Genomic DNA, 24,262 nt, shown 5'->3' with positions numbered 1-24,262 from the left:
CTGATGCTGGGAAAGATTGAGGGCAGGAGGAGAAGGGGACAACAGAGGATGAGATGGTTGGATGGCATCACCAACTTGATGGGCATGAGTCTGAGCAAGCTCCGGGAGTTGGTGATGGACAGGGAAGCCTGGAGCACTGCAGTCCATGGGTTGTGAAGAGTTGGACACGACTGAGCAACTAAACTGAACTGTGCTCCCTGAGTCTTGAACAAGACGAGAAAAACAAGACCCAAGATACTGTGGCTCATGCAACCATGCATGCAGTAGACACAATCAAACAAGGCTCTGCTCTTCTCTTTTTCTGTTTGCTTTTCCTGTGGAATTTCCAAGGCGTCCGGGGAAAGCAGCATCGCCCAGTACACAGGCTTGCCTGAGACAGTGTTTAATCTGGCCATGCAGGGGAGTTTCAGAGTTAGGAGGCAAGGTTAAAAACTAGATACAACCCCTTTTCCTACTAATTAGGTCAAAACTGAAATGTAGGTCAGCTCCTGTTACAGTGCACCACCACCACCAACATCCCTGTAAGACAAGGACACATCAGGTCCAGCCAACCTCCTCATTAAAGGAACGTCTCTTGGAACTTGGGGTGACAACGCTTGACCTATATTTTACAGAGAGGAATGTCAGGCTCAGTGTCAAAATAGTTGGATCTGACCCTAAGAAAAGGGAAAATGTTCTCCTTAATATACCATGGCTGAATGTAAATCCCTTTCAAGTGTCTCTGGTAAGAAGCAAGACAGACAAATCCAGGAGCACACTCCTATCACCACCTGCTCAAGGAGCCTCACATACCTGGCTGCAAGCCTGACCACGGGCTGAGCTCACGGTACCTGGGTCAGCCCCAAGCTGTGATGGCAGACAGCCCTTTTAAAACGCAAGGACTTGCTGACAGAAGTTCTACAGTTATAAAGTAATTCACATAACCATCTCAGTGTCTTCACTGCACAGATGTGGAAACTTAGGGATAGCTACTCAGGGCTAAGAGTGCAAGTTGCCCTCAGGTGGCATGTAAGCAAACTTCATTTATTATGATTGGCATCAAGCCCATGACTGACTGTGGGGCTTCCCTGGTGGCTCAGGTGGTATAGAATCTGCCTGCAATACAAGATACCTGGGTTTGATCCATGGGTCGGGAAGATCCCCTGGAGAAGAGAATGACAACCCACTCCAGTATTCTTGCCTGGAGAATTCCACGGACAGAGGAGTCCAGTCCATGGAGTCACAAAGAGTGGGACACGACTGAGCAACTAACACACACATGACTGACTAGATGTAATGCAGTTTTCTTTTAGAACATTTTCCTTTGTGTAAAAAAAAAGAAACAACAGGCAAAAATTTAAAGAGAACCATGAAGTCAGTATCGGTACTGGGGCCCCAGATGTGGCAAAGGTTGGGAGGTTTAGGGAGCCCAATACTCAAGTGACTGTAGGTACTCTGCTTAAACTACGAAGTTCGTGATCCTCATTCTTGTGACACACAATTATTGTTGTCTGGGTTTTTTTTTGTGTGTGTGTTGAGAAATCCATGTTCCCCCATACAGGCTCTGGAAGGTCACCCACAGGCTCTGCCTGGATGGCACCTGGCCCTGCCCAGCCCCCGAGTCTTGGCCGCACCTTTATGACCGGCACCGTTCACCTTCCAGTCATTTGCTTTGAGGTGGGCCGGCCTGGACGTCTTCACTAGCAAGTGCTGGACGTCCCTCCAGGTCAGCTGGCTGCTGCAATGACACAAGGACAGACAGCTGTACTCACATCAGTCAGCAATGCCGACCGCCAGGTCCATCAGAGGTGGGGCGTTGGGGGCTGGCCTCGCTCCTGTACTTGAGGAGGCCCCAAGACACTACCACTTGGCAAGGGTAGATGCCACACCCTCTCGGTCAAGAATCATTTTTGATCCTCGAAGCCTGAGATAAGACGGTGCAGCAGGTGACCTGACACCTGGGGAAAGTCCAGCCTTGGGCCACAATCCCCGCGAATCCATGAGATGATGGCACTGTGTGTTAGCAGGTGGTGGGAAAACCTGGGCTGCTCTGCACCCCATGAGGGAGTGCTCTGTGTACTGGGGCACGCCAGCCATCACCTGTCCATACCCTACTCCCAGGACTGCTGGCCACACGTTAGAATTTGAGATTCTAGTTACTCTACCTTTATGATATATTCATTCTGGTGTGGAGTACAAGCACTTTGTTAAAGAACACTTGCCTACTACCAAAAATGCCCAGATAAGATATCCTTGCCTGCCTTTTCAACACTTCTCAACACAAGCTCTCAAGACCCCTCTGTCCACAGTGCTAGGACTGCATCATCAACAAGGACAGTCTTCAACATCTCCTCCTCAACAGCACCTGCCTGACCAGTCCTCACAGACATCCTTCCAACTGCCTGCTCTTTGTGTGTGTGTTTACAAACATACATAACATGAAATGTACCATCTTGATGGTTCTTAGACATACAGTTCAGTGCCATTAAACACATTCCCTGTGCTGTGCAGTCGTCACCACCATTCATCTCCAGAGCTTGATCATCTTAAGCCACCGATCCTCTGCTCTCATCAAGCACCAATTCCCCTCCCTCCTCCCATCCCTGGCCCCAGCTCCCACCACCTTCCATCTCTGTGAATCCGAGGACTCCAGGCGCCTCACATGAGTGGAGTCATGCGGGATTTGACCCTCTGTGACTGACTTAGTTCATGAAGTGTCATGCCCTCGCTGCTGCAGGGGTCAGGTCTCCCTCCTTCTCAAGCTGAACAACATTCCATGGCTGCACAGAGCACACTAACCTACTGATGGATGCCTGAGGCACTTCCACCTTTTGCTGCTGAGTAGCGAAGCTACAAACATGGCCATAAAAACATTCCTTTGAGCCCCTGCTTTGATCCCTGTGGGTGCACATCCACAAGTGTAACTGTTGGATCACATGGTAATTCTTTAATTTTTTTGAGGAGCCATTACAGTTTTTTTAACAGCAGCTCCACTGTTTTATTTTCCCAGCAAATGTCCCCTCTTTACCTGCGAGACACTCAGCTGTAGCTTGGGTCCTGGGTGGGGCGTGTCCTCCTCCCTGGGGGCTCTTACTCCCCAGTCCTAGCCCTGGCCTCCCCTGACTTCACCACATTCTCTCCACTGTGCTTGTTCCTGGCCAGATATTGGCCTCCTGGCTGCCTCATCGCAACTGCTTCCATCGGCCCAGTTGCCAGACTTTCCTTGGCACAAGCTGACCTGCCATCCCCTCATCCAGGGCCCCACCTGAGGACCACAGCCAGCCTCACTGTCAGAGGAGGACCTGCGGCCCCAGATGCCCAGGGCCATGTCCTCTGGCAGAGAGGTGGGTACAGACCACACCTCTGACAGAGAGGCCGGGTGCAGGACATGACCCCTGCTGGAGAGTTTAGGGACAGGTCACGCCCCCTGGAGGAGAGGTCATGCACAGACCATGCCCTCTGGTGGAGAGGAGGCATAGTCTGCATCTCCTGGTGGAGACGCCAGGCAGAGACCACACCCTCTGGTGGAGAGGGGGCAGACCACGCCCTCTGGTGGAGAGGGGGAAGATCACACCCTCTGGTGGAGAGGGGCACAGACCACGCCCTCTGGTGGAGAGAGGACAGACCACGCCCTCTGGTGGAGAGGGGCACAGACCACGCCCTCTGGTGGAGAGGGGGCAGACCACACCCTCTGGTGGAGGGGGGCACAGACCACGCCCTCTGGTGGAGAGGGGGAAGATCACGCCCTCTGGTAGAGAAGGCACAGACCACGCCCTCTGGCAGTGAGGTTGGGCACAGACTCCTCCCCCTGGCAGAAAGGCCGGGCACAGGCTCTGCAGTCCAGATGACAGATGCAGCCGCAGCCGCAGTCTTGCTTGTTTGGGCTGGTCCCTGCTCATGACCGGAGAAGGCGATGGCAACCCACTGCAGTATTCTTGCCTGGAAAATCCCATGGATGGAGGAGCCTGGTAGGCTACAGTCCATGGGGTCGCGAAGAGTGGGATACGACTGAGCGACTTCACTTTCACTTTTCACTTTCATGAATTGGAGAAGGAAATGGCAACCCACCCCAATGTTCTTGCCTGGAGAATCCCAGGACGGTGGAGCCTGGTGGGCTGCCGTCTATGGGGTCACACAGAATCAGACACTACTGAAGCAACTTCGCAGCAGCAGCAGCAGCAGCTGCTCATGACCATCAGGCCCACAAAGATGCAGAATGCCTCCCCTTGCCCTGGAAGCTCAGCATAAGGCACCAGGAAGCCTGGGCTGATGACAGAGGGTCCAGAAAGGGAGGCTGTGAGAAACTATTTTCCTAGGGGGAAACCCACCTCGTTTCTGATGACAGAAATAAAGTTGCACTCACAGTTGTATGGACACATATCTAAGAAATGGTGTTGGACATGGTTTCTCATGAAGGGACTGATGTGACATTCCAAGATGGCCCTGAACTCCCGGCTGACCCTTGGGGCGTTTCTCACACACTAGGCTCTTCCTTCATCCTGTCATGTGCTGCCTGCTGGCCTCCTGCCAGAGAGCTTCTCTCCTCCCCTGGTCGACCTGGCTTTGCCAGGAAGACACTGCACACATGAGCAGCGGTCCTGGCCCTGGAGCCTCCAAAGCCCCTCAGCTGAGGCTGGCAGCATGCCCGTTACAACTCCTTCCTCCCTTGACCAACCCTTGCACTTACACGCTCTAAGTGGACGCTGTGTCCAGTGATGCCTGCCGTCTGTAAAATTCTGAGGATGGGCTACAATGATGAGGAGAAAGCAATCAGGGAGTTCATGAGTCCACAGGCCAGGTTTAATGGAACAAGTGGCACAAAACAGGGTTTGTTTTCTATATATCCTCAACTAACAAAATTCCTTGCATGTTTCCAAAAAAGGAGGAAAGAAAACATAAAACAATGAATCACTAAGTATGTGAATGCAACTTTCCACACAAGTAACTATTTAGTATTTTAAAATGAGCCCCAGGACACAGAAGTTAACATTTTGGCCTGAAAATCAAACATACCTGTTTCTTTGTTAAAAGGGTAGCATTTGAGCTTTATGCTCTTTCTCCTGAGGCGAATCAACAAACAAAACACACATAATTGGATGGACTCAGCAACCCAAACACAACTTCTTACAATCTCATCTGCAGCAAATGACTCCTTCAAAGCCACAGGTTGTTGTTGGGAGCCACTGTTGATGTTTAAACTAAAACCTGTTTTGATTCCATGACCGTATGCAAAGTGGACCCATCCAACACATGACAATTTTAGGGTTTTTATGTGGCTTGAAGCAGATAAAGCATCACCACTCATGAGCCCCCTTGACAGAGGGCAGCTGTATGGACCTAAAGTGTGATCTGGGGTGTAGTGCAGGCTTGAGGTTTGCGCCCCCCAGCTCCCTGTGCCCCTGTGAAGGCAGTAGGCTCTGAGCTTGAAAAAGGGAGAGACAGGAAGGAGCCTCTTGACTCCTATTAAGGATGGCCTGGAAAAGGAAGACATCCGGACACCTGCTTCGACACGGGCAAACCTGGAAGACACTGTGCTGAGTGATGGACAAACACTCTGGGACTCCACTCATTTGAAGGCCCAGAAGAGTCGGACTCAAAGACAGAGAACACAGCTGTGGTTGCCAGCTGTGTCCCTTCCCCAGAGTCACAGGTGGAAACCAGACCCCCAGGACCTGAGGTGTAACTGCCCATGGAGATGGGGTCATAAAAAGGTTGTTAAGGTGAAATGGGGTCCAGAGGGTGGGCCGTGATCCAGGGTAACTGGTGTCCTAATGAAACGATCTAAACACATACATGACAAAGAAGCCTGGTGTGCTACAGTCCATGGGGTCACAAAGAGTCAGACACGACTAAGTGACTGAACAACAAACACACACATACAAAGAAGGCCGCGTGAGGACATGGGGAGAAGGTGACGCACCAAGGAGAGAAGCCTAGAGAAGCCTCAGAGGAAACCAGCCCTGCGACACTCAGTCTTAGACCTCGGGCCCTGGGACTGTGAGACGGAGCCTCTCCTGTCTAAGCTCTGTCTGTGTGATTTTCTGCAGCAGAGCTGTCTTCTGGGGACAGGAGCTGTTTGCACAAAGAGGAACGTCCTGCAGGGGGTGGTGGAGATGGTCATACAACAGTGAATATGCTTCAACTACACACTTAAAATGGCTTAAATGGTAAATTTTACATTATGTGCATTTTGATACATTAAACACTTTTTTAAAAAGGAAAAGAAAAAAGAAAGGAAAAGAAGGGAAGGCAGGTGAGAACTTACTTTGCTTCCAAGGCCAAGGCAATGATGCCGGCAACCATGGGGGCCGAGACCGAGGTTCCGGTGTGGCCGTCTGTGCAGCGCTGACGCAGGTCCGTGGTCACCTGGTGGGGGGAGATGGGGTAAGCAAGCAGCCAGGTCAGAGGCTGCCCAGGACAGTGCCCCGGGCTGGCTGACTTTGACCCAGGGACAGGAGAGGTGCTATGCAGACACATCTCAGGGGCAGAGGTTTCCATGGATCTGGCACCCCTCAGAGCAACAGGCTGATAGTGGGGTGGGGAGATGGGGTCCCAGCCACACACCCACAGCTCTGCAGATGCACCCTGAGACTCCACGGAGAGACAGAATGAAACAGAGGGGCCTCCACAGCAAGACTCCTTGCCAGGCTCCCATCAATGACCCCCAAGTCGCCCCAACTTCAGAGCAGCGTGAAAGACATGCAGGCGCCAGGTGGCCCGGAGAGCATCTCTGCCGTGAGCCAGAGGCCGAGGATGGGTCAGAGGTCACAGACCACCCCTACCAGGATGTCCTCCTCGTAGCTGGCAGTGTTCCAAAGCCCCTACACTGCCTGCTGCAAGAGCTACACGCGGAGCGCCCTAGGGCAGGGCACGGACTCTGAGTCTCACCATGGCACAGCCTGACTGCACCCCCTGAACTGAGGTGGCGAGCTCACGGAGGCACAGGTAGGAGACATCTACTGTGCTAGGAGGGGTACTGGCCCTGCAGTGACCCCCATGCTAGTGCAGATGGAGCGAAGGCTGCCACCCAGCCAACTGTTAAGTCAGGGGTTTATCCTGGATGATCCAGCAGGCCCGATGTAATAGGCCCTTACATCTGTCAGAGAGATGCGGCTCAGGAAGGACTCGATCTGTGCTGCTGGCTTTAGAGAGGATGCTGGGGATGCAAGCCAGGAAGGTGGGTGGCCCACAGCAGCCAGGAACTGGCCTCGGCAGCCAGCCCATGAGGAGATGGGAGCTCAGTCCTAAAACCACAAGAACTGAGGTCTGCCAACACGAGGATGCGTATTGGACAGGCCCTCCTGTTGAGCCTACGGAAAACACGCAGCCCAGCTGACACCTGGACTCAGCCTTGTGAGGCCCAGAAAATGGGCCCGTGGAGGCTGCTGCACTTGTGCCCCCAGAACTGTGAGATGGCCCAGCTGTGCTGTTTCCAGCTGGGAATCTTGGGATCATTTGTTATGGTGCCAACAGGAGACCAACATACCTGCAACTGCCAGGCTCCTGCCACCTATCTGCAAATCCCTGAGAAAGAATTTCCCCTGTGGGGAGAGTCCAGAGCTTCTTACAACAAGAGTGTCTCTCCTTTGTCAGGGCCCAGCGAGGCCGACCATCACCCCAAGAGAGGGAGCCCACACGGGTCACACACATAGGAAGACTCACAGGGTGCTGTCAGGGACCAGCCTACTCCCCTCCTCAACCCTGGGGAGGGCAGGGCGCCACGAGGAGGCTGCACCCTCTGTGACCCCAGGATCCTCCTGCCAGTGGGCTACTGATACGCCCTTCCCAGGGCTGCTGGGGAAGCAACACCGGTGCCTGGCACATGCCTGTGCTCAGTCCAAAGTGGCCAGACGGAAATGGGGGTGTCTGGGCAGAAGACTAGGCTCTTGGAGCAGGGCAGGCCTGGGGCTGGCTCTGCAGCCTCAGAGAAAAGGGTGTGAGCAGAGGAGCCTCCCCTGGCTGGCAGAAGGGGATAGTGGAGCCAGGGGACCCTCTGTGCCGCTGGGGCGTGGCGCGGCCTGGGTAATGAGAATGTGAAGGAGGGACAGGTGCCGTCTCAGCACCAGACAGTCACTGCTGTCGGCACTCAGTGCATGACAGCGACAGAGGCCCCAGCTACGCTTGCCGTCGGACACCTGCCCGAACACAGACACGAGCTGCCGAGCATCCAGCACAGGGCGCGCCCCCTGGCAGGGTCTCTAAGGGACTCAGAGCAAACACCTTGCCTTGGCTGAGTTGAAACAAAATCACCTGCCACCCGTGCTACCAGGGAAGGGCCCTGGACAGCAGCTGCCCACTGTTTTCTACTCTGCCCTCTGCCCTCTGCCCAGCGACACCCAGTTACTAAACGTTAGGGCTCCGAGAATTCTTCATGAAGAGACGGAGGAATAAAGGCATTCTGTAGCTAAGGTGTGTGTTCGTGCATGTACACACACACACACACACATGCACATACACACACACATGCACTGGCTGTGTGACTCATTAAGCACACAGAGCTGCAAGCCCTGCTTGCACCATCCCCCTACTCCAGCCCAGGCCTCTGACAGGTCCTAAGTCCAAGCTCAAACCAGCTAGATATTTAAAGCAACAGGACACCATTCAGCACCTCAGCCCCATCCCAGGGGTGCATGTTCCAGCAGAAAGGAAAGTAACAACTTAATGAGTACTTTCATGAGCTGGCCAAGGCCAATGCCAGGCTGGCAGCAGAAGGACTGTTGATCCTTCCGGTACTGCAGAGGACAGTGGACAATGGGAAGCCTCAGGCTTCCACAAGAAAATGTGACAATGTGCCTGCAAATAACATTTACAGATGTGGCCAGGCAGCAGGAGAAATGAAAAGCAGCCAGGGAGTTTTCAGGTTAAACCACGCCTGGCCAGCTCCAAGGTCTCATTTTTTAGACATCTAAAAACCATCCTAAGGACTGTGCACTTGAATTCTGCATTGACTTCAACTTGAAACCCTCCCCTCCTACCTTTTTTAAAGCATGAAAGCATCTGGGGAAGGAACAAGCATGAACCTCACCCATACACTAAAGTAAAAGCTATTTTTAAAAGATAAACCACACTGATTTATGTTCGTTGAAGTCACTGCAGCAGACAAAACCACTCTCAACCTAAAGGGTGTAGAAAAGTCCTTTTGTGAGGAAGGGAACACCCGAGACACTCGGATTTCTAAAATGTTTCAGCGTAGAGCCAAGACTTTCTCTCCTTCTCTTTCACACGTGGAAACTGAACGGGCCAGTTGGACCCCAAGCAATGTGACCGCAGAATTTAGAAAGCTAAAAAAAGATACTGTGGTGAGAATGCACCCCATTCTTACAGGGTATTTTTAGACCCCCTGAGCCAGAGAGGGTTTTAATTGATATTCTGTGCCAAAATTAGAAAGGCAGGGTCCGAGGGAGGCTGCCAAGGGCCTGGGGTTTACCTCGAGGCACAACCAGTTCCCTGATGGCGAGGCTGGCTGCGGCTGGGTCCAAACTGCCCTAACGGCCTCCTGGGACCTTGGCCAGGAACCCTGCCCGACTCGGGCCCCAGAAGGACTCATGGGACCAGGAGCAGGAGCCCTTCCCCCTGGGAACCCCCTCTGGACTCATGGGATCATGATCAGGAGACCCCACTCCCCAGGGCCCCCTGAGGGCCCATGGGACAAGAGAAGGAGTCACCATTCCCTGAGGCCCCTGAGGACTCATGAGACCAGGGGCAGGAGCATCCCCCTCCCACCCCCGAGACCCTTCTCCAGACTCACAATTCTGCGCTCGTAGAAGGCCCCGCTGCTGTAGGTGGTGGCCAGGGTGGACGCACACTCCTCCAGGTACCAGGGCCTGTGGCCGTTCTCAGTCGTGCTGCTCACAGAGATGGTGTAGACGCTGTTCGTATAGCCATCACAGGAGCAGTGGTCCCCCTCACGGCCGCCGTTCCCCGACGCCCAGACAAAAATGGAGCCCAGGCCTTGCCGGCCCTGGATAGGAGGGTGGGGACAGGTGTCAGCCCTCACTGGACGGCCCCGCTGGCTGGTCTCAGCCTGGCCCAGCACACCTCCCCCAGGAGGAAACTCAGCAGGATGTACTTGGACCAGATGGGGGCCCCAAGTGTGTGGTTTCTAGGCTTTCTCTTGATGTTAACAGAGTCCTTGGCAAAACTCTAGACCCAGCAGAATGACTGGACGGTACTGAGGAGCCCTCCCTGCTCTTCAGGGGAAGATGCAGGCCCTCCCGTGACCTGTCCTGTCCCAGGGCCATGCCAGTGCCTTCCTCTGTAGCGACCCATGGGCATAAACGCCACACTGCCCCCACGTACACTGACATGGGAGCTGATGGATGAACCTAACGTTTCTGAATTGCAAGAGCTAGTCCTGGGAGAGAGGGGGTGAAGGTTCTGCAAAACCAGCTGCAGATGCACCCTTCCCGGGGAGCAAGCTCCTTGAAAAGCAGGTGGCCCAGGACCTATGGGACAAGGGCCAGGTGCCAGAATGCCCAGGCCCATCCTAGGAGAGTGCCCCGGGGCCTCCACAGGGCCAACACTGAAGCGCTCAGACTGCCATCTTGGCCAAGCTCCATCCTCACCCATGGGCCCAACCAGGCTCCTCCAGCCACAGACACTGGCTAAACAAGCACACCAGTGCCAGATGGAGCTGACCTGTTGGTCCAAAGGTAGGACCTGCTAGTGGGTGCAGCTGGCCCCAGAGGGCGGAGCCAACACCCGTCTCCAGATGGGCAGGCACCCCAGTCTCCTCACCCCTACCCCCGCAACCAAATATGCAGGAGGAAACCCAGGCTTTCCCCAATGACTGGATAATTTAAAGGAAGCTTTCAAAGGAATCCTGCAACCCTGGTAGCTGACTGAAACCCTGCTTCTGATAGGATTGCAGACATGTGACCCTGGCACCCAAGGCCACCTGGGTTGAGGCATCCACCTGCCCCGGAGGTGCCAGGACACCCCACATGTGGACCAAGTGGACCCCAGGGCCCGCCCTCTTGTGCAGATTTGTCTTCACTCCAACATTCCCGCCAGCTCCAGCCTGGGACTTGAGAGACAGCCCAGCCCCCGGCACAAAGCTGCCTCATCCACTCTTGTTCCCACATCTCTGGGGAGTCCTGTCCCAATGGCCAGCACAAAGGGCAGTCGCTAGGACTGAGGACACGGGTTTGTCTGTGCAAGTAACACACACGAAGCTCATACAAAGCAGTAAGAATCTGAATGAAATTCAGTCAGAGCCTGTCTCTGATTGTCTCACGAGAATCATCTCTGGACACCTTCACCTTCAGTCCTCACCACACTGCAGGTTACTGATCAAAGGCCATCGTTACTCGAGGCAAGGAGAGCTACATTCCTGCTCCTGCTTTGCAGAGTGCTTACACTTGTAAGCACCCACACTCGTGAGTGCCCACACTGCCCACACTCATGACCACCCATACTCGTGAGTGCCCACACCGCTCACATGGCCTGCACTCGTGAGCACCCATGCCATTCACACCACTCACACTCATGAGCGCCCATGCCATTCACACCACTCACACTCGTGAGCGCCCATTCCACTCATAAAGCTCACATTCATGAGCGTCCACACCGCTCACATTGCTCACACTTGTGAGCGCTCACACTACTCACATGGCCCACACTGCTCACACTACCTACACAGCTCACACGCGAGAGGACAATGCCTAGCTCTCTACGTTGCAGGCATGGGCTTGGCTGGTCCAGATAAGCCCGAGTCTGTGTTTCTAATGAGCTCCCCAGTGATGCAACAGGGGCTTAAATGCCAAAGGCTTGCCTCTTTTCACCCTGCACTTTGCAGGAACCCCGGACCCCTGAGTTCTCACAGGCATCAGAGCATCTAGAGCCTCTCTCCCTTCTGAGAACAGTCTCCTGGAAAACAGCATGGGAACGGGGCAGAGGAAACACCCAGGGCTGAGCTGTAAGGAACGTCCAAGCTGTCTCTGAGGATTGTGTGTTCATGTTCTGTATCTTCTGTTCACCTGGAAGCCACAGGATGGAGGCTCTAGGGCAGTGGTCCCCAACATTTCTGGTACTAGGGACCAGTTTTGTGGAAGATGATTTTCCCACAGACTGGGGTGGGGGTGGCTTCGGTATGGTTCAAGCACATTACACTTATTGTGCACTTTACTTCTATTATCATTCCACCAGCTCCACCTCAGATCATCAGGCATCAGAAGCTGGAGACAGAGACCCTGCTCTAGGGTGAGGATGGGTCAACCCCAGCTGTGAACTCGCACTTCTGTTCACAAAGACACCACCTCCACTCCTCAGAATGTGTTTCGGCATCGTGCCAGGGAAGCAGATGGCTCATCTGTGGGTGTGGAATGCTAGTGAATGCTTGGCACTGGACCCAGCCAGTGCCTTCAGCCACAGTGTGGTAGACTCTCCCCTTCTGGGTGACCAGCCACCTGAGGACCAATATCCAACACCTCTTTATGCTAAAGTACAGTGTCTGATGGCACCTACCAGAACCTGCACCATCTACCAAGATGCAGTCACGTTTTGCAGGGGAGGCTGCAGGTGACAAGTGGGGCATCAAGGATGAAAACAGATGGAAGAATGTGGTTTGGTTTGAGACCATCAAGCTTCTAGGAGGATTCTCAGTGATGGCTTCTGATGGTTGCAATTTAAGGCTCCCTATGTGACATATTTAATTCAGAAAGACTAAAAAAAAATTATGCAATGACCTCAGAATCTCAGAAAACTGACACGTGGCAGGAACCACGCGGTCCCTCTGCAGCTTCTGCACCCCCGATGGCTGAATGAGGCCGGTGTGGCTCAGAACTCAGCACGCGGAGCCCTCAGAGCTCCCGACACTCCACCCTCTACAGCTCACCTATACACCTGAGAGAGGTCAGGCCCAGACAACCAGCCCATCTCCTGAAAACAGCTCATCCTCAGCTCTCAGAATCTTTAGAAATCATCTCATCGAAATGGCCGACACTCAGGATTCACATCTCTCAAAGAGCATCTTCAGGGATGACCCTGGTGGTCCTGTGGCTCTGACTCCACGCTCCCAATGTAGGGGGCCCAGGTTCGACCCCTGGTTGGGGAACTACATCCTACATACTACAGCTAAGAGCTCACATCTGCAACTAAACTGCCCATGTGCCACAACTTATCCCTGGTGCGACCAAGTAAGAGAATAAAGAAAATATCTTTAAAAAGCAGCATCTTCCATTCAGTAAAGTGAAAGTGAAAGTGAAGTCGCTCAGTCGTGTCTGACTCTTTGCGACCCCACGGACTGTAGCCTACCAGGCTTCTCCCTCCATGGGATTTTCCAGGCAAGAGTACTGGAGTGGGTTGCCATTTCCATTCAGTAAAAGTGGTCTCTAACTTACATCTAATTTTAGGAGGTTCCCCTTGGTGTCAAGAGTGACAGCCACATGACCCAGCACACAAGGGATGCTGGAAATTGGAGCAATGAGATCTGTGCATCTGGCAGTGGCTAACATGCCCGTGCCCTGACCTCCCAGCACCCGGTGAGCTCGGCCACTCGCCAAGCTGACTGAAGAGCCTGGACATCTCCTCGGAGTCATGAGGACAGAGGAAGATGTCTGTGTCCTGAGTGTGAGCTATGGACGTGCTGATGTCTACCTGTTCCCCGCTTCTTTTGTCGCATGAGCGTCAGGGTAAGCACAGAGCTGTGAGGGACGTGAGAATGTAGCCCCACTCTGGTCACTCACTTCTCAGACATTCAGGCCCTGAGTGGCCGGGGAGGAGAGAGGGCAGAAGAAGAAGGCTCACACTTGTGTACAGTATCGCGTGGCCTGGAGCCACCAGACCATGGGGTCTGAGGCTGGGGGTGTTCCAGGAAACAAACCCCCCAGCCCCATAGAAGGGAATTAATAGATAGAAAGTGACCAAACTCAGCACATCCAGAAAAGTGACCATATTGTATTATTCAAAGGAAATCATCAACAAGGGCCTGTGGAGGGGGGCGAGGTAGGGTGCAGAGAGCGGTAAGCCTTGCTTTCAGGACAACCACTGGTACCATCTGACTTGTTAACTATGTATTGACCACACTTTAATCATGGTGCACAGTTTATAATAAAATAATAACTTTAACAGTATGGTAAAAGTATATAAATAATAAAATGGGGTTGACCCAGCCCCACTGTCCTATCTCCTATGGGAGAAGTCAGAGGCATAAACCCTGCCTCGGGAGGCCTGGACTTCCAGCTCTAACCTCGCTGGCATTGCCTGGCCACTCAGGGCCACCGGGACACTGACCACAGGCCAGTGTCTAATCCAGGAAGCTGTCCTCACCCAGAAATCCACTGTGAGACCTAGGTTGTCTCCAGGACCCTCTCTGCCCCAGCTTTCCTGACTCACAAGGACCCAGAACTGACGACCATGGAGTGACTGGGGTGTCCTCTTCTGCCCCCCTTGGCCGATGGGTTGAGATGTTTGCTCTGACAGCCCCTGGTGGGCTCCACCCCAGACATCCTAAATGGCTGGGTGGCACACTGGTGGGGAGGGAGCACTGTGGAGACCTGATGCCTTGGGGGTGCGGGGTGAGCTCACAGCCTGTGATGCATGCACAGAGCTCCAAGATGGGGGTCCTGTGGGCAGGTGGGCTGAGTCCCAGACACCATTCCACCTGCAGAGCCCCACTAACAGGCCAGGTGGTCAGTCTAGGACCCCCACCACCCAGCTGCACACCCCAAGCTGGGGGCTGTCAGGCTGCGAGGCAAAGTCCTGGGGCTGGCAGGTGAGCTGCAGGCACCTTGGGAGCAGTGACTCTGTAATGAGATGACATCCATCTGCTCTAGTTTGGTGGGTGCTGCTGCCCTGAGCCCCCACTTGACTTCTCCCTCGCTCTGGCCCTGGTCCCACCTCATCCTGTGTCAGGGCTCTCTCTGAGTCACTCCAACTCTGTGTGTGATCCTCAAATTTATTTATATATTTATTTAATTTGGTGGAGCATATAGGGTCTTGCTTCCTTGATCAGGGATGGAACCCCTGCCCCCATACAAGTCTTAACCACTGGACCTCCAGTGACATCCCTGAAATTTATTCACTGCTACCTACATGACAAGATTTCTCCTTACTTCTATGTTGGTTACTTAATAAGACAGACTGAAAACCAGCATGAAGCTGATCCCATACTCGTCTCTTAAAGGGTGAGAAGTGGAGCCCTTCAATGTGCAGAAAAGATCATCTTGGGTTTGTAGAACTGCTTTTAATATTATGTTTTTGGCTCCTTTATTCTTTCCGGTTTTTAACTGTTGAGAGCCCTCACTCTGCCCCTCAACCTGCCCTCCCACCACGGCTCTGGGTCACCACACCTTTCTGATGCCGTGCTCGAAGGCCTGTCTGGCCAGCCGGCCGGGCCCGTCCACCGTCTTGCCATCATCGTCCGGCCCCCAGCTGGCGCTGTAGATGTCGATGTAATTGGGTCTGGTGCCCAGAGACTTGGCCTCCACCACATCGGTCACATCTCCATCCAGCATTCGGATGCCTGAAAGCACAGGCGGATGTGAGAGCCGTGTGGATGCTGGCCCCTCATGGGCGGGGTTCCCATGTACAACATTGGGCCCCACATTCAGCTGGGACCCCAGCCACTAGCAACTCCCACCCTGACAGCCTGGAAACCCTGCTTGAACACAATGTCAGAGAAATTCACAGCAGAACGAGAGGGATTCAGACCTGAGCACCATCGCAGGTTCAACGATGGCTCCTTGTGGCTTGACGGCCTCAAGAGACAGCAGACACCAATGCCAACTGCTTCACCTGCTGGCTCTGCCTGCCCCCCACTCCTTCACCCTCCATGGACCGCAGGCTTGTGTCCCCAGTCTCAGGGTTGACGCCCTAACCCCATGCCAGCACATCTGGAGGCAGGACTTTCAGGAGGTTCGGATGCAGTCATGAGGGGCCAGGGCAGGACTATCAGACTCAGGAGAACAGATGGCGAGAGCATGCCTCCCATCTCCTCTGCCGCATGAGGACACGGATGGCGGTCATCTGCCAGCTGCCACGCTACGAGGCCATCATGAGAAAGCAGTGGGCTGGCACCTTGAACTTGGGTTTCAGCCCCCCCAGAGCTGCGAGCCACAAGGGCCTGTGGTTTGGGCCGCCTGGTCTGCGGTATTTTTTCATGGCTGCCCGAGCGGTTTGGACCCTTAGGTGCCTGGTAGCAAGATGCGGGGCTGCCACCATTGTTCAAGACTGGATGTGACAGTACAGGACGGGGGATAGGGGGTGGACACTTTGTCACCAGCTCCGGAGAGGAGGCCTGGGGAGGAGGCCCCTCACCAACGGGAGGTGGGGGGAGCATGGGGCAGGCCACCGGGGAGACCCTGCCCGACCACCTGTTGCAACCAGTTAGTGACCACGGGGCTACCTCATCTCCCTAAGCTTCTGACGTCTGTAACGTGCAGTGATGAAAGCTGTCAAATCTGCTGAGACACCAAAACATCAAAAAAGATGGTTCACAGCCGCTGTGTCAGCAGCTGGTCTGACCCTAACTGTAAAAACCGGGGCAGTAGAACCTACTTCCAGGGGCTGTTAACAATAACTACTTTTTACCTTTATTTTTAAAACATTTACTATCTGACACATGAAGGATTGCCTGGGACACACGTTACAAGCCTACTAAATAAAGCCTGGTACACATGTTAGTTACAGAGCCTACTAAATAAAGTAACAGACAAACATGAACCTCCATCTTAGGAAAATATGAGCTTGGACACCTGAGGCCTTGACCCAGGCCTGCCCCTCACACAGGAAAGTACTCAGAAATGTGCATTAGTTTATCCATTGCCTTAACAGTGGGTGCTTTAATATGAGTGGAAGCAGGCTTAAATAACACAGGGTGTACTGGGAATTCATCCTTTGTCAGTTACTTATGTTATAAATGCCTTCTCCCAGTTGGTGCCTTGTCTTCTCACTTTGTTTACGGTGTCTTTTGATAAATATGAGGTTCTCTGTGTAAGAGCCAAATCTTCTTTGGGCTTGTCAGCATCTGTGGAGGATGGACCCCCCATGCTGTACTTTCTCCTTTCTGATTTCTGGGGGGTGACAGCAGTCAGCATGGCCCCCAAAACCATGCCTCCTGGTCTCCGGTCTGTGTGTCCAGGGCCCCTGTCTCCATGGCTGTGTCACAGATGGGACCTTGGGGCTCTTGGAGCCATGAACCCTGAGAAGGGGCCACAACCAGTACAGGATGCTGGCTGCTTCGTGGGGCAAAGATGCAGCCCCGGGGCAAGATGAAGCGCAGAGTGCTTCAGGGGGAAGAGAGCAGGCGCTAGACAGTCCCAGGGTGGAATCACATCCCAGCTGCGTCTGGCCTTGGGCCAGGGTCTCACACTCTCTGAGCCCATGTTTTCCGCAAAACCTGCTGGGGCAGTCGGGAGGATAACATCGGGGCCCTGATGCCCTCTGCTTTCTGAAGAAAAAGCAGCTACTTTCTTCATGTCCTTATCTTTAGCAATGGATTCTCCAGGGCAAGAGACCCCACCAACCATACACACAGCCAAAACCAAACCAGTTCTGCCATCCAGGTGGTGACAGTAGCCTGCCACCCTCAGGCCTCTCCAGGCCAGGGATGGGTGGTGGAATACCAATGTCTGAACAGGAACAAGACGCCAGGAGACATCCCCCAGGTACGTAAAAACAGAAGACCAGAATGCTTCCCAACACCTCTCACATGCCTCCTCCTCCATCCTGGAGGAAGAGCGCCTGAGTGAGGAAGAAAGCATGACATACTGAGTTTTTAATTAAGCATCTGTTTTCCCAACACTGACAAGCTGCCAACAAGGAAAAGGTAAATATTTCCAGTGGAGACCTGCTGTTCTAGTACTGGCATTAAATGCGAATGGCTCTCTGGAAATGCCCAACTGAAGAAAACAGTCATCATTTCTTTAATGAAAAAATAAAGACCCATTTTCCATAAACTGTCAGGTACAAAAATAATGTGGACAAACCACCTGGATTTGGTTTGTCCTGGTTGTTGGTGTGCCCACAACTGGGCAGCAGGCTGGGTCCAGGGCTCCCGGGAACAGGACACGCGGGGCTGACCCGTCCACTCTGAGGTCCCATCTAGGGAACAAGGTGGGAGAAGTGTGATGAGGAGGGGGAGGGGGCTTTGCAGGGCCTGCTGGGCAGCTCAGCCCCTGGCAGAGTCACATCTGGGAAGATCGCACAGCTGGGCTTGCCGCAAACAGTCACCTTTCCACAGACTGACCTGCACCCACAGCAGCCTCACTGTCCTGGAGAACCCGATGAAAGCACTGATTTTACAAGTCTCCTGAGGAAGTTAAAAAAACAACTACAATTTTCTCATAGTGACCCATCCTTCCTCCCTTCCCCTGCTTCTAATTTACAGAAGAGAATGACAGCCCACTCCAGTACTCTTGCCAGGAGAATCCCATGGACAGAGGAGCCTGGTGGGCTACAGTCCACGGGGCCACACAGAGTCGGACTCGAATGAAGCGACTGAGCACACAGCAAGTGCAAATCACAGGCTTGTGTGCGGCGGGCAAACCCACCCAGGGCCACTGCATCGGCCCTGCGAGTGCCCTGTATCCGTCCACGTTCACAGGCCAGTGGGAGGTGGGCGGTGCTGGACTTGCAGACAGGGTCTTAAAGGAGTAATTAAGCTGAAGTGAGGTCACATGGGTGCACACCCATCCAACAGGCCTGGTGTCCTTCTAAGAGGAAATTCCGACACAGACAACCCAGACCAAAGGATGACCACGGGGAGACAGAGATGAGCAGCTATCTGCTGGTCTAGAGAGAGGCCTTGGAAGAAACCAGGCCTGCCAACACCTTCACCTTGGACGTTCAGCCTCTAGAACCGAGAGAAAAGGTTTCTGTTGGTGAGCCAAGGAAAAGACAACCGGAAGAACACCCCCTGCCCTCCTCCCTCTCCCCAACAGGAAGTCAGCCATCAGGCCGTCTGGAGGAGGGAAGGGGAGCGGGATGTGGGCCCACCCTTGTCTATTGAGAGGTAGTGTGTTTTGCCTTCAGCAAATGAATGGCAACACAAGAGCAATGAACAGCGGCAAGTAAAATTAGATTGTGGCTTCCTGAGTGTGACAAATGGGCCTCCCCAACAAATTTTGCTCATTAATCCCGAGTTTATTTTAGCAATTTCCACAGAGAATTGATTTCATCTTTTTTTTCCACTAAAACTACAATATATTCTGTCCTACCCACAGGCATTCTGGGCTGAGGGAGGTTGCAACAGTTGTTTAGAAATGCTGCAAACCTAAAAGGCTTCTGCTCTCATTATGGCCCAAGACAAACAAGCTCTCAGATCTGTAAACATGCCTGCACTGAACAGCCTCCTTCCAAGACCTGAGGCGTGTCTGCAGGACTGGGAGGCACATGTGAACTTGCCACAGGGTTACAGGAAGTGTCCAGACACCACAGCTGACCACCACACCAGGTCTCCCTGGGCTCCTGTTCAGTCCGATATCCCTCACGGTGGAAGCGAGGCAGGAGCCAGCGGTGTCCAGTAAACTCTTGGGCCCCTCAGAGGAGGCCTCTCCCAGTAGGTCTCACATGAACCCTGTCTCTTATTTTCTGTATTCTGATGCTTCAGGCCTTGCTGACCCTGCAGGGACTGAACCCCCACACTCCCAAGCTGGCCAGTTCGTGGAGATGGTACAGGAGGCCCCCAGGATGTCTTCCTTCGGCAAACCAGACAATCCAGAGCCCACCCCACAAGCATGTCTTTCATTGGTAGTGGGGGGGGGGGTGGGTCTTACCTTCAGGTTACTCTCCACTTGCCCCAATCACCCCCAGGGCCAGGAACCAGACCACCAGGGGCAGCCCCTAAGCCCCAAGCCCTGAAATGATTCAAACTAGCCCATCTTAAGCCTGTTTACCCCTCCTCACTTGTCTTTTATGCAGAAACCACAATAAGGGCTGCAGATCACTGCTTCCCTTGCTCCTTCTGCCTCCAAAGAGACCCTGGAGCCTGCCATGTGTCCCCCATGGCAGCATGACCCATTCTCTTGGGAACTGTGAGTGACAGACTCTACTCAGGGACCACTGTCTCCTGACCTGTGGGCCTGTCATAACTGAATAATAAGGAAAACTTTATTTCAAAACAGATCACTTTTTCCATAATCAGGTTCTGCTGATTCATCAGAGAACAGTAAAAAGTGGAAGAACCTCAGCAGTGCGCTGGAGATTTGAAATCGTGACTGAGTTTCGTGGTTTCTGCAGCAGGAGCAGGGTCCAGAGAGCAAAGGAGTTCAAGGAGGGCTGGCGGGGTGGGACAAGGGGACAGCAGGCAGGACAGGGACTTAGCCCCATAGGCAGGAACGTGAGGAGCCCTGAAGGATGTATGTCCTATGACAGGATGCCCTGAGCGGGCCTCTGATGAAGACCAGAAGGCAGTGACAAGAAGACAGTCACACCACCCAGCAAGAAGGCCACTGGCTTGTCACGCAGGCTCAGACATGCTGTGTGTTCTCTCCCTGCCTATCTTTCTCACAAGCCCCCAGGAGCAGAATTGCTTACACGGACAACCTCAGAACCCCACATGCAGCCTAGAATCGGCTCACCTGTCATCTGGGGAGGATGGTGGCCACACCTGCCCATCTCCTCCTTCCTAAGGCTCCTCTCAGCCTCAGGGTACCATACCCAGCAGGTGGGGGCCTTTGATGAGAATGTGGAGGCTGTAGCTACCCATAGTCACTAAATCCCCCCAAACCTCCCAATGCATTTTAAATTTTCCTGCAGTTAAAAACACACTTGGAGCCTTTGAAGATTAATCTGCAGCTTAAATTGTACTCTTAAAATACTCGTAAGCCTAAACAGCTTAATGGAAACGCTAATGAGACTGAGCTCTGTGAGCCTGAATTAACATAATGAACTAATTTATGGGCACGGATTAATTTAGCTGTTATGTACTTAACATTCTCCTGTTTATGAAAGGAAAAGCATGATTCAGTTCCCCCATCAAAACAGGGAACAAAAACACCAGCAGGAATGTAGCTGCAGCACTTGTCCTTCCCAGAAACAGTCAACAGGCTGAAAAGGCACCTGCCTTTTGTCCTTCACGAGGCCTGAGCAGGACACCTTTCAGTTCCAGGGCACCACCTGCCCCCCAGCAGCCTGGGGATCTGTCCCTTGGGCTGGGGGGCTTCAGTGAGCTGGAGTTGGACAGGGGCAGGTTGTGCTCCAGGTGACCCCATCCTGCCTCAGGGAAGTGTCTGAGTCCTGCTAAGCATCAGCTCAGGGGAACAAGTCGCCAAAAGCCAGATGCCCCCTAAAATTAAAAAGGCAAGGGCTTCGTCATGTGCCCTACAGGTGACCTCACCCAGCAAGTTTTCCTTAGGCCAGGGTAGGGTGGGCATCCTACAGGATGTTGGGAGGGGCCCTAAGGCCGGAGGACCTGATGCAGCAGCCTGGCTCACCCCTCCAAGTCTGGGAGGGGCTCTCAAGGAACCAGCCGGGAGGGCTCTGTCCGGAACTCACCTGGCAGGTGAGACACTGATGACGATGAGCTGAAGGCTGGTGGGCGCACGTCTGAGCCCACCCACCATCACTCCCAACCAGAAGCAGACAGGGAAAGAGGAATGGGGAACACTAAGCACAGGGCTAAAAATTTTTTTAATTAAAAAAAGGTTAAGAGAGTGAGAGAATAAAGACAGCGAGGAGAAAGGGCAGGGGAGGGCTCGCCATCCTCTCTCTGTGACTTCCCAGGTTGTCCCAGTTATCACAGGAAGGATGGGGAGCACGGCTTAGAACATATGAGGCTGGAAGAGAGAAGCAAGGCCCAGTTACCTTTGGAGGAAATGTGAATGCAGCCAAGGAGGACTCACATGCCCACTGCGGAGCACAGACCCTTCTATCTGCTCTGCGCCTCCTCCTGGGCGTGGTGGCAACAGTCTTCACCTGGTCACCGCTGCAGCACCAGGAGCCACAGCTGCAAAGGGGTGACCTCGGCTTAACGCCAGGGGCCTGAGCTCTCATGTAGGCTCTGCCAGCAGCAGTGGTGCGGACCCAGACGCAGCAGGCAAGCCTCCGCTCTGTCAGTCTCCCCTGGTGTGGAGCAACTGTCCTAACACCCAGCTCCAAGCGTCATTCTGAGGACCAGATGCACAGATGACTATGTGTGTTGGTGCAGCATCTGGTAACTAATGGCAACCAGTGACAGCACTGAGCGCCATCACAATAAAAATACCGATTGGCCGGATGACGAAGGGAACTCGAGCCCCTGGTCCACCTCTACTCAGGGCCCTAGAAATAACAGAAGCAAGAAAAGAAACGAATAAAACAGCAACAGCCCTGGAAAACAAGGGACAGGAGGAGGAGGCGGGGTGGGAGGCTGTGGCGGGGGGTGGAGTTGGGGGGAGGGTGGTGAGGGGATGGGGTGGAGTGGGGTGGGTGACGGGGTGGGGTGGTTAGGGTTAGGGTCCTGCCATGCCAGAGGGTTAGGGTTGGGGTTAGGGTTAGGTGGGTGGGATAGCCACCTCCCCTCTGGGCTGCCAGTGGGCAGCACCAGGCTTCATTCAGAGTCTGACACCAAGGACGAGGGCACCAAGGCTGGACAGGGAGAGCAAAGTGGGCAATGAGGGGTCCAGTACCACCTTGCCAGACTCTAGCATCTTCTCTCAATAGTTGACAGAACAGCCAGACAGAAAATTGGCAAGGATGTGGAAGAACTCATCACTACCAACAACCAATACGGTCTCACTTCTAGAACATTCTATGCAACAAGAGAATACACGTCCTTGTCAAGTGCATGCAGAAGACTACCAAGATAGATTCACCCCCTGACCTCAATGAATCTAGGAGAACTGAACTCCTATCCAAGTGTGTTCCACAACCACAAGGGACTCTAACTTGGACTCTAACTAGTAACCAATGGTAGAAAGAGAACAGAGCATCTCCAAACAGCTGGAAACAAAACAACACGCTCTTAAATAATCTATGAGCCCAAAAGGAAGTATCAAGGGAAAAACAAAACATTGAACTGAATGAAAAGGCAAATACAACATATCAAAATCTGTGAGACATGGCTAAACTTACTGCTATGAGAGAGATTTACGGCATCACCGTTTACATCAGAGAAGAGGAAAACATCTCCAGTCAATAATGGAAGCATCCACTTCAAGATCCTAGAAAAAGACTTCGAGAAGCCCAAAGCAAGAGAAAGGAAGGAAGCATAAAGATGGGAGCAGAAAACAGTGAAGCTGAAAACAGAAAAGCACTAGAGAAAATAAGCGTAACAAAGAGCTGGTTTTCTAAAAAGATTACTAAAATTTGGTAAACTTCAAGTATGAATGACTTAAAAAAAAGGGGGGGGGGTGGGGAGACACAAATTACCAACATTAGGAATTAAACAAAATATAACCACAGACTCTACTGCACCAAAAGTACAATAAGAGAATACTACAAATAACTCTACACAAATAAATGTGACAAGTTAGATGAAATGGACCACCTCCTCACAACATACAAACTACCACAGTTCTTGCCTGGGAAATCCCATGCACAGAGGAGCCTCGAGGGCTACAGTCCACCTCCTCACAACATACAAACTACCACAGTTCTTGCCTGGGAAATCCCATGCACAGAGGAGCCTGGAGGGCTACAGTCCACGGGGTCACAAAGACTCGGACACAAGAGTATATGTGCTCTGCACTCAGGATGAAACAGACAATTTGAACAGCTCTGTAACTTTTCAAGAAATTTAGTTTGTAACTAAAAAAAAAAAAATCTCCCCCCAAAAGAGATTTTTTAGGTCAGGAGAATCTACTAGTACTTAAAGAATTAACACCAATTCTACACAATCACTTCCAGAACATAAAAGGGAGGGAACAATTCTCAATTCACTTACTGAAGCTAGGACTGCCCTGATACTAAGATCGAACACAGTGTAAAGAGAGAGAGAGAGAAAAAAAAATTACAAACCAAGACTCCTCATGAACATAAAAACCCTTTACAAAATATTAGCAAATGAGTTTCAGTAATGTATCAAAAAGGAAAAGAAAACATCATGGCCAAGTGGGGCTTACTCTACAGACAATACTGGATCAATATTCAGAAACCAATATAATCCACCATGCTAACAAGCTAAAGAAAAATCACATAAAACATGTCACTCGATGAGGAAAAGGTGGTGACAAAATTTTACACCCATGCATTCTTTAAAAAACTCAAAAAATTGTGAATAGAAGGGAGCATAATGAACTTCCTAAAAAACATTTACAAAAAAATTACTCTTAATGTAAAGGTCCACACCTTGTTCCTAAGGTCAGGAACAAGGCAAGGATGTCTGCTCTTGGCTGGAAGTTGTAATCATGGTGATAAAGCAAGA

The 24,262-nt window shown here is 52.6% G+C and overlaps 1 protein-coding gene across 3 annotated transcripts in view; it reads right to left on the bottom strand.

The window, feature by feature from the left end:
• Positions 1–24,262, bottom strand: part of PCSK6 (proprotein convertase subtilisin/kexin type 6) — a 171,833-nt gene that overhangs the window by 51,869 nt on the left and 95,702 nt on the right. For all 3 annotated transcript variants that reach the window (XM_052659403.1, XM_052659404.1, XM_052659405.1), the window contains exons 7-10: positions 15,270–15,442; positions 9,728–9,940; positions 6,245–6,345; positions 1,614–1,717 (exon numbers count right to left, since the gene is read on the bottom strand). In XM_052659403.1, coding sequence (XP_052515363.1) covers positions 1,614–1,717; positions 6,245–6,345; positions 9,728–9,940; positions 15,270–15,442 — 591 coding nt within the window. The remainder of the gene's footprint in view (positions 1–1,613; positions 1,718–6,244; positions 6,346–9,727; positions 9,941–15,269; positions 15,443–24,262) is intronic.

The sequence above is a fragment of the Budorcas taxicolor genome, chromosome 21 (genome assembly GCF_023091745.1).
Source record: "Budorcas taxicolor isolate Tak-1 chromosome 21, Takin1.1, whole genome shotgun sequence".
NCBI lineage: Eukaryota > Metazoa > Chordata > Mammalia > Artiodactyla > Bovidae > Budorcas > Budorcas taxicolor.
This window is presented reverse-complemented; position numbering and strand designations above follow the sequence as displayed.